Source organism: Crinia signifera, chromosome 5, assembly GCF_055691185.1.
Source record: "Crinia signifera chromosome 5, ASM5569118v1, whole genome shotgun sequence".
Lineage (NCBI taxonomy): Eukaryota > Metazoa > Chordata > Amphibia > Anura > Myobatrachidae > Crinia > Crinia signifera.
The window spans coordinates 303,820,478-303,831,978 of record NC_139221.1 but is presented as its reverse complement, the minus strand read 5'-3'; the positions used below and the strand labels follow the sequence as shown (position 1 = coordinate 303,831,978).

Here is an 11,501-nt window from a genome sequence, read left to right as displayed (position 1 = left end):
GATGTGTGTCAGTGTGATTTTTCTCCCTCGTCTTGCGGAGATATGGACCGTGGTAACATCGTTATGTACAGCTGATGTTTCCGCTCCTCCATTGGCTGCCTCAAGTCAGTTTTTTTTTCTGTCCAATTATCTATTAGCAAACCATGTTCCATAATATGTCCTGATATTCTTACATTGCTCTTAGCGCAATATGGTTATATTATAATTTGTTACAGTAGCTTTTGGCTTGGCTCTGTCAACAGAATTGCCAACATTTATGCCAGAGCTCGACAAATACCAGGGGCTAGGTCACCATGGCAATCAGATTCGGCTTCCTGGCGACCAGACTTGCAAGGTGCACCCTGCCGCCCGGCATTCCCCTGGTCAGGCAGAGTGGTGCACTTGCGGTGATGGCCGGGCAGAGCGGTGGACAACCACCCCGGCTGTTTCAGTGAAGGTCCTCGGCTATTTCGAATTGAGAGCCAATTGGAGCTCGGGGTTTGGCAGCCAATCAAGATTGGTAGTGGTAGCGCCTGATTGGCTGTCAAACCACGAGCTCCAATTGGCTCACGAGCTGCCTCAAGTTTTGAAATAGCCGTGGTCCCACTCTGCCCGGCTGTTGTCGTTACCACACATGGTAACGGTGGGGAGGGGGAGGGACGGAGGGAAGAAGAGAAGGGGTAATCCCCCACCCCCTCCTAAATTCTAGTGCGCATGTACAGGTCTCCAGGAAAATTGTGGCAGACATTATTCCCACTGAGTTTCCTACAAAAAACACCAGCAAAATGGCCACCATAACATTTTTGCTGCTGTTGATGCAAGTCTCCAGAGAGTAAGTACTAAAAACGGTGGTGCAGTGAGGGCCCCCCTGGACCTGTGTTACCCATTATGGATATGACTTTAGTTATTTGCTCCCAGCTTGTAGACTTATTCCTTAATGTGTGACTTGGACAGTAATTTGCCATAAAACGTCATTGTTGAAATTGATGAAATTTATTTCAGTACTTTGACAAAATACCCATAAAATTCAAAACTTCTACCATTACAAAAATAGTTCTCTACATAGGATATCTTTTGCAATGCCAGTAGCAAATATTCGGACGACACAGTCTCGGTTTCAGCCTCCAAGCAAGGCCTCCTGTTCCATAGTACATAAAAGTTCCTTTCACCCTCTTGATAAATACGTATAAGTTAATCATTTAAATTAGAAATCCACAAAATGTACAGGTCATTGACAGCTGATTTAAAAAAAACAAAAATAAAAAACAAAATAAAACAAACACAGAAAGCTGATATACAGAAATGTCAGAATGCTCGATGCGGCTTTGCTACGTCCGATTGTTCTACAGGGCGGATGTTGGTCCCACAACACACACAATACAGATGAGCAGAAGCAGCAGTCTTACAGAAGGCAATTCAAGTATAGCAAGGACATTATCTTCTAATGCCGTGGTGTGTTGTGTTGTTTGCGCTTGACCCTGTAATGAAAATATAATGAAGTAGTTATCTGCAATATATATATATATATGTTGGGATCATTTGGTCTATTGCATTATGGTAGAAAGTCATTAGGTCGAATCCATTAGGTCGACATGCTAAAAGGTCGACATGATTCTAGGTCGACATGGGAAAAGGTCGACATGATTCTAGGTCGAAAGGTCATTAGTTCGACAGGTCATTAGTTCGACAAGGTCATTAGTTCGACATTGTCTATGTCGACATTCACAAGGTCGACATGGGGTTTTTCACTGTTTTTTTACCTGAATGTCAACACAGTCGACATGGACACAGTTTAAAGTGCACTGCATCCCCTCGCATCGCTCGCTATGCGTCGGGCACACCACCACGCCCTAGTGGATGGTAGGGCATGAAATACCGCCTGTCGGCACATGTTGGCTCAAAAAACAGTGAAAAACTCCATGTCGACCTTTTGAATGTCGACATAGACAATGTCGAACTAATGACCTTTCGAACTAGAATCATGTCGACCTTTTCCCATGTCGACCTAGAGTCATGTCGACCTTTTAGCATGTCGACCTAATGGATTCGACCTAATGACTTTCTACCATAATGCAGTAGACCAAATGACCGCATCTCATATATATATATTGGACAATAAAGGCATTTTATTTGCATTAAAAAGTCTGGTGAGTGCCGCCCGCACAGCAACACTATACATTGGATCTTATGGTCCTGGGAGGGCACCTCAGCAGTACTCTTCACAGAAAGTGAGTGCAGGACCAAACACTTGGAATATATATATATATGTGTGTGTGTGTGTGTTTGTACTCCAAGCAGATCACTGGTGCCAGCACTTACCCCCCACTTGGAGAAGAAATGGAGGCGGCACACAGCAGTTGGTGAAGAATAAAAAACCGTTTAATGTACAAGCATAGTTGCAGACAGTAGCAGCTGTAGACCTGACAGCTGTTTCAACTGCTCTCAGGCAGGCCACCTCTGATAAAAACTGCCTGAGAGCAGTTGAAACAGCTGTCAGGTCCACAGCTGCTACTGTCTGCAACTATGCTTGTACATTCAACTGTTTTTTTCTTTCACCAACTGCTGTGTGCCAGCTCCACTCCTTCTCCAAGTGGGCGGGTAAGTGCTATATTACATACATACAAACAAACAAACACTCGCACACAGTATATACACCTACAAACACAGCACACGTATGGATACAGCCAGCAGGCTGCCGACGGGGTTGATCTTTTATGGCATTAGGCCCCATCACTCTCACGCCCATACTGTTGCGATTCATTGAGCTATGACAAAGGGACGTGGCTATATTCATGTCATATTTATCTCCACCTTCACATAACCTGCAATCACAGCCATGAGGGGGCAGGGCTCCAATCGTGGGCCATCAACTCTGTTCATCAGGGGAGGTTTCTGGTTACTCATAAACCCCCCCTTTGTGCACCATTGAACAGAACACCATTTTATTAAAAATGCTGCTATGGTGTGTATGGGATGAATCTGTTAAATGCACTTAGCCTAGCAATAGACTAGACTAGGTAAGGATTAAATATATTTCCTGCATATGTCACATACTGAGACTTATAATACTAGCATACCTACAGCTGACTGCTACAGTCTGATATATGTGGGTACTGTCACTCATTCTCAAATCTGAATTCATCCATGAGTGTTCCTATACCATTGTTTTTTGTTCCATTCCTGCCCTATGGTAACCGGATTCCCGCACACCAAAAAGGTATAATCTCAGTGTCCCATAGGGTAAAGCTTTAATAATACAGCAACATGTGAGCCTGTCCAGCCTGGATGAACAGAACACAAGCGCTAAGCACACACTCACTGTATAGAATAGGCCCATCTAGTTTATGAATGTTCAAAATATTGTTGTATCTATGGGCGTGATCGAACAATGAAGGCCGCAATGATCAGTAGGCGATTTGACCGGACTGCCATGTGAACTGATGAATAATAGAAGTGCTGGTAATTGTATTGTTCCGTGTGTAGCTAAATCCGTTACAGGTATTGTTTACTGAATTATGAAATCAGCCAATCACAGACTATTAATCTAGTGTGTGGCCCACATATGGGCGGAGCTGCACGACAGCAGACATTAGTCCAATCAGAGTGTATGAGCAGACTCACACTATTCACTGTGTGTCTACCCAGCTCTCATGCCTTAGGTCACTACCACCTGCGCTCCCTACTATTCTCGAGTCAGAACAGCGCACAGGTCACATGAGCCCATAAGCCAATCAGACATAGTGGGAGGAGGCCAGTCTGGGATGTTGCCATTGCTACTGAACATACATCCCAACCGTAAAACAGAGCCCACACTGGGAAGCGGAAGGATGATGTTCTATGCATTGGACACTGATGCTATGAGAGACATTGTAGTACCTGACGGAACATTCCCTAGTCGTTTCTGCAAGGCCTCCAGCCGGGTTATATAGTCTGTCAGTGCTCGGTCAGGATCATAATGCTGAAGGTGAGAGCAGGGACTCAAATCAGATGATATATACCTGCGAGGAAAGGATTTGCATTTATTACGAGAACATAAAACATACAATTAGATTTTGCATGTACGCCTAAAGATTATAAATCCTATCAATCTATACTAGAACAATCGTGTACTTGAAATGGCAACATACAGACGTTAATACACATTTTATTGGGTAGCGGAGAAGATTTAGGAGTCACTTTGGACAATCCAATGAAAAGACATTTAGGGCTAACAGACAGATAACGGCAAATTGGGCAAACATTATTAGCATTAAGAATTAAAATACCCAGTATGGGTAAACCGTGTATTCCCGCCCATACGATTCACTTGCATCAGTAGGTTATCCATCATGGTCAGCATGTAACGCATGCACCACAGAAAGCTCACATTATACCCGCCACCGTCTCAGAAGAATGGCCCTTACTCTAGTTCACTCGCAAAGGCAAATTCCTTCTCTAATGGACAAAAGGGGGGGGGGGGGGGGCAGATATAACTTGTGCAGAGAGAATTAGATTTGGGTGGGGTTTTACTTCAAAGTGAGATCTATATTGCAGTGTAAAAATAAAGCAGCCGGTATTTACCCTGCACAGAAACAAAATAATTCACCCAAATCTAATTCTCTCTGCACATGATACATCTGCCCTCCCTCCCACCCCTGCAGTGCACATGGTTTTGCCCATTTGAGAAGGAATTTGCCTATGCAATTGAACCAGAATAGGGGCCAATATGTAATAGGAACAGCGGGATTCCGGACATCTAGGTTGCAGTTAGGGCTCGATTCACCCACAAATGATTTTTATCACCTTCGGTAATAAAAGTCAGTCTACACTGACTTCTATTCTAGCCACAGATAACCGAAAAGAGGACGGGCGCTGTAGTCATGTGACATCAACCGCCCACCCCAAGCAGGCATCGCCACGCCTGCATGTGCAGCGGAACGTCCAGCATTTTTTATGGGGACACCCAAAAAACGCTGGGCGTTCCTCTGCTACAGCCCAGGCCCACCCCGCTACCTCCCCCCCATATTGTGAACGCCAAAGGTGTTAACACAGGGGGTTTGTGCATTGTGCAGACCCCCCGCAATCAAAAACATTACATTATACAGCAAAAGCTGACATTTAAATGATTGTCTATATATCTGCAGCTGAGATTGCCGGAATTGTGCGGACTCCAACCCTATTATATAACCCTGTCAGTGACACAGGAAAGGTTTCAAACCTTCTTAAGTGGACAAGTGAAGAGGTTTCCCATAGCAACCGACTTCTGCTGTAGCTTTCATTTCCCCAATACATTCTATAAAACTACAGCTACTAATTGGTTGTTATGTGCAACTTCTCCACTAGTCCTCTCTAGGAAGATTTATACATCCTGGAAGGCGGACACTTTTGGGCATCATGAGATCCGCGATACCGGTTATGTCATTATAGGCCCAGAAGGGACATCATGGAATCCTCAACAATGAACAACCGTGTATTTAGCATTTCTTTAACGGGGATATAAACAAATACCTATGTTGGGAATTCACAGTGGACTGTGGGGAATCGAAGCCTGACCGTGACCGACATGAAGAAAGTCTCTGCTCCCCATACAAATCGACACTGCCGGCTGGATGATACGGCGAATCCGTCCTCGCCTCGTTACCTAAAACCGATGCAACAATTAATGTAATTGGTTTTTACATGGTTAAATAAAGTAATTCTGTATTTCGGTTTCCCTTCGACCAGAGCATCATGCTACTAGCTCAGTAGTTCCCCTAACCGGATAGACCGACCCGTTCCTTGAAGGGGTGCAATGGCCAGATCTCTTCTACAAAATAAGCGTCTCACCTATGTTCTGTCCAAAGCCATTTCGGTTCACACCCCCTGTGCCGGGACTAGTAGCTCGCTGCCAGCGACGCACCAGAAATCTCATCCTGTATTGAACAATAATATTTTTATGGTTCCAGGGTAAAAATAAAAAAGTATCTTTTAAAAACATTACTATTTTTTCCCATTGATCTGTATAACTATTAATCAAAAGAAGAGGTATACAGTGTGACTGTGCCCAAATATGCTGTTCCCATAGCAGCCAGGCAGATCCCATCATTATTACGATACTAGTACCAATTCCGGTTACCTGGAAATGGCTATTGCCACTCGGGCAGCAGAACGGAAGCGGGTGAAGGCTCTAGAATGCTTAGTGACAACTTCTAGGTCGGTGTAGGATGGGCGGCCCCCCATCCTGGCAATGAGAGCGAGAGTGGCTTCCTCACACTCCTGGAACCCCCCTAGTAACAGCAGCAGGTACTTCTTCTGGTACACCAGGGCTTTCCTGAAGCTTTCGGACCTCAGGTATTTGCCATACACTCTCTGGAAGAAGGAATGCACATTTAGGAAAAAGGCACGCACATATCTTTCTGCACCTAGAACCCTTCAGCCCTACACACATGCGCAATTTCTCGCCATGGTCACATGACTCATAGGCCACAGTCTTTTTGGTCTGACCACCTTTTAGCAACAAATAAAAAAGCCCCTCTCACCTTCAGAGCTACATTCTCTGTGTCCCGTCCTAGATCCCTCTGTATGGCTTCGCTCCGCAGCTCCGCCTTCACTTTGGACAGCTCAGCCTCGGTCTGTTTCAGGGACTTGTGCAGATTCAGCTTCTCTCTGTTCCACGCCTCTCTCTCTGCTGCAAATGCTTCGGTGGTGACTGTATTATCCTGGGCAGACTGGTAAGACTGGTGGAGGAAAGAAAGAAACACCATCTATAACATGCACTGGCAATAAGGATAAAGAGAAACCCCATGACATCACTGAGCAGGATTTGATGATGACATCAGTTGTGGAAGATGTCCTATCATGAATCGGCAAAAAGATGATAGACCAGCCAATGGTCACGCCTGTCTCATCAGCTGAAACCAGCTGAGCCCAGATCGAAGAACACAGAAGATAATACATTTGGCCTAGAGTAGCTGGCACATAACAGTTAACAAATATTGTTTAGCTATGTCCACACTGGGGAATGCATTGTAAAAACAAGTATTGACCGAGAGAGGGATAAAGTACTGACCAATCAGCTTCTGTCATTTTTCAAACTCAGCCTATAACATGACAGTTTGAAGCTGATTGGTTGGTACTTTCTCTCTCTCTGCAATGTTTGATTCATCTTTTACTTAAGGGGCCCTCTGCTCAAACTGCCCAAACATAGGAAACTCACCAGCCTAAGTAACTGTTGGAGGTACAGTACTGCCAACATAAAGACTGACCCTTGCACGCTGCCGTCAGGTACTTACATAGTCTCCAGATGGTCCTTTGGTTCTGTGACGAGACACCTCACCCTCCAGTCTGAGCAAGGCGTTCTGCAGATCGTTCTTCTCCCCGGTCAGTCTGCTGACGTAACCGGTCAGTTCCGCATTCTGAGTCAGCAGCTTCTCGGTGAGCGTGTTGGTCGGTAATCCTGGTGGAAGCACCAAGTTCTGGAGAGATATGAGAAAGTACAATTAGGGCAAAACTAAACTGGAAACCTGTTATGAAGTCTGTAAATGCAAATGTATTACGGATATAACTTAATATAAATTTAATATGTCTTGTTTTTTATTTAATGTTATGCCAAGTTTTGTCTCCCTGTATTGTTTCTTTGTACGGCGCTGCAAAACACTTGTGGCGCCTTATAAATAAAATTATAATAATAATAATTATAATATAATAGATCAATGTGACATATTAGCCATCAGCAGCACAAGTGAGAATACTCATTGCTAAGGATATGTTGGTGACTTATGAACTTCCAGTCCATACTATGCTCATTTTAAGAAGTCTCAGCTGTTTATCTTTAATAAAATTGTGTTAAGAGGTCAATTAAATGCTATCTTTGCTTCATAAGATCTTCCACAACATATTACTTGAGCAGTGATCAGTGACTTATTACCAATTACAATATTATTTGGATTTTTTTGATAGATAGATCGACAGACAGATAGATAGAGCTATAGATAAATAGTAAAACTCCCCTGATGACATCCAGTGAGGACGAAACACACAGGGTCGATACTCTCTACCAGTGACACTTTGACCTTTGACTCTCGTTATGACTGCTGGCTACTGTAGCACTATGAACTATATTTATATTTCCAAACTGTGGACTTTCCTTGTGAATGCTCTGTAACACTCCAGTCTTTGGAGCTCGGGTGCTCTGGGATGGGACTTTTAGAAAGGATTTTCCTCTGTATGAGAACCAAATAAACTTACACCCAGTTGTAATGTCTTGGAGGACCATACAAGTCTTCACAGATAACTGTACTCTGGTACGTATGTGGAAACTCTATGATTTATCCAGCACATTGCACTTTAAAACTGTAGCGCAATCTGTTATTTATTCCTTATTTTCTCTCTATATGATAACTTCCCAAGTACTGTGATGTCACACTGCATGAATATTGGTTGCTGGGAGTCCGGATTTACATATAGATGACCTGGCTTGGGGACCTCGGTAAATAGATACAGTAAGTGCACATTATTTTTGGTACATATGCACCTGTCCATTTCCATTCATGATATTTTCTCACTAGGGGCGGGATGTATAAATATACATCGCCGCCCAGCCGCCACCGCATATGTACTAACATATGCGGCTAGCATCGAGGTGCGGTGACGGAGACCCCCGATACCTGTAATGTGGTGTGCGGGGGTCTCCATCACATCCCGGCGGCTGTCAGTGTCCCCGGCAGTGTCAGCTGTCAGGAGATCGATGGAGGACGGGAGGGGGGGGGGGGGGGTTGCGCGGGCGGCGATAAAAGCCCATAGGCGGACGGTAATGGTACATAGGAAAATGCGGTAAAACCCCCGTTTTACCGCATTTTCTATTTAGTACACCCTGCCCTAGGACAGTGGATTGTAGCTGCAATTATATTTTTTTATCTTTGCTGGGTATTGTCATTTGTAAACTGGAAATGGATACATGGAAGAACCAGTGATCAAGTATCACACAACTGCTACTCCTAGTATGCCATCCCAGTCTGCAATAAGCAATTCCTTAGATATGGATGGGTATTACAGTAAGACAACACATTCATACAAGAAAGTAAAAGCATTGTAGGTAATACAGGTGCAGGAAGGCCTGCAGAATCCATTTAGTGAGAGTCATATGAAGGCGGAGAACACCTCGCAATCACCGGCGTCACCTCACCTGTCCTTGGAGTGACAGCATGGCTACATGCTCAAGCTGAGACAGGACATCTTCAATGCTGTTTTGGGACCAGGCAAATGCACCGTCATCTGCATCCTCAAAAAGTACCCTTTAGGAAAGAACACAGAGCAGGTATAATGCATTATATTTACAGTACCGTGCTCTTTATTGTAGGCTTCAGGATAGTAATATGAAACAAATACAAATAGGTTTGCTGAATTAATGTGGGTGTTACTTTTGGCTGCAATGTGATGTTTGCTCCTGAGTAGTTCGCATCGCAAGCCAAACAAGTATGTGCATGCAGTACTCTGAACTAGATCACATCGCATCTACTTCAAATTGCATGCTGTAGTAGCATATCACATGCGATCTGAACTAGATGCGTTCTCGTACAAAAGCATTAAGCACAAATGTACCGTGTGTGGGCACCTTTAGAACACTAGGTGGCCATACACTACTTCTCACAGCACTGTATGGCCATCCGATCCCCCTTGAGCCATCTGCAGGATTATATTCGTTCTCGCCACTGGGACGGGGTCCGAGTCATAGGTCGGACGTGCAAGCATGCCGGACCTCCGGATCCGATCCAATAGGCATCGGATGGGATTTCAAACTCATGTGATTTTGGCCGATTTCACGGGCCGATCCATCAGAATCGTGTGAGATCGTCCCAAATCGCATAAGTGTATGGGGCCTTTGCTCCCCCCTAAAGGATACACTTTACGGTCTACAGCCATGTGTCTGTTTTCACCAATGTAAGTGCTCGCTCACCTTAGTCCATGATCTCTCTCTGACATATATAAGAACAACCCTTACTCAATGCCAGGGGCTTTATGTCTCACAGACTGATATAATGAACATGGTTTGATGGCAGCCTCAGCAGATTTAGGAAATGAATTAGAACGTGCGCCTCGCGGGCTGGGTAATGACTGTTATTTGGGCCTGTGGCAGGATGGGGTGGGCTGTATTCCCATACACAATTGGTGGAATGATCAGTAGTGCTAAATAACATAGTAATTCTGTACATAACAATAGCTGTATATCACTCTGCGTGATGTTACTTTGTTCTGTTTACACTGAGCTGTTATTTCCTGGGAATGGGGGTGAAGGCTATTGTCAAGGGCTTTATTAATTATCTAATTCAGCTACATAACATTCCAAACCATATATATGGCAAAGAAAACCACACACTCGCCTACGTCTAACCTCTGTATAACACACAGTAACACTATACACCGCTACATGTAATCTAATATGACACGCCAACACATTTAATCTAAATCACACTAATAACTATATTCTAAATATAACACACAAACACTGCATCTAACCTAAATCATACATACTATACACTGATACATCTATAGAGGATGCAAACATTATACGCTATAGTATACACACAAACACTGCATCTAACCTAATTGTACATACTATACACTGATACATCTATAGAGGATGCAAACATTATACGCTACAGTATACACACAAACACTGCATCTAACCTAATAGTACATACTATACACTGATACATCTATAGAGGATGCAAACATTATATGCTACAGTATACACACAAACACTGCATCTAACCTAAATCATACATACTATACACTGATACATCTATAGAGGATGCAAACATTATATGCTACAGTATACACACAAACACTGCATCTAACCTAAATCATACATACTATACACTGATACATCTATAGAGGATGCAAACATTATACGCTATAGTATACACACAAACACTGCATCTAACCTAATTGTACACACTATACACTGATACATCTATAGAGGATGCAAACATTATATGCTACAGTATACACACAAACACTGCATCTAACCTAATTGTACACACTATACACTGATACACCTATAGAGGATGCAAACATTATATGCTACAGTATACACACAAACACTGCATCTAACCTAAATCATACATACTATACACTGATACATCTATAGAGGATGCAAACATTATATGCTACAGTATACACACAAACACTGCATCTAACCTAATTGTACACACTATACACTGATACATCTATAGAGGATGCAAACATTATATGCTACAGTATACACACAAACACTGCATCTAACCTAATAGTACATACTATACACTGATACATCTATAGAGGATGCAAACATTATATGCTACAGTACACACACAAACACTGCATCTAACCTAAATCATACATACTATACACTGATACATCTATAGAGGATGCAAACATTATATGCTACAGTATACACACAAACACTGCATCTAACCTAAATCATACATACTATACACTGATACATCTAAATAGGATGCAAACATTATATGCTACAGTATACACACAAACACTGCATCTAACCTAAATCATACATACTATACACT

At 43.2% G+C, this 11,501-nt stretch overlaps 1 protein-coding gene across 1 annotated transcript in view; it reads right to left on the bottom strand.

The window, feature by feature from the left end:
• Positions 1-953: 953 nt before the first annotated feature.
• The window catches only part of AKAP9 (A-kinase anchoring protein 9), a 229,317-nt gene continuing 218,769 nt past the window's right edge, over positions 954-11,501 (bottom strand). The window contains exons 46-53 of the mRNA XM_083145245.1: positions 9,122-9,230; positions 7,230-7,412; positions 6,477-6,674; positions 6,074-6,306; positions 5,785-5,870; positions 5,467-5,599; positions 3,856-3,977; positions 954-1,457 (exon numbers count right to left, since the gene is read on the bottom strand). Coding sequence (XP_083001371.1) covers positions 1,414-1,457; positions 3,856-3,977; positions 5,467-5,599; positions 5,785-5,870; positions 6,074-6,306; positions 6,477-6,674; positions 7,230-7,412; positions 9,122-9,230 — 1,108 coding nt within the window. The 3' untranslated portion in view covers positions 954-1,413. The remainder of the gene's footprint in view (positions 1,458-3,855; positions 3,978-5,466; positions 5,600-5,784; positions 5,871-6,073; positions 6,307-6,476; positions 6,675-7,229; positions 7,413-9,121; positions 9,231-11,501) is intronic.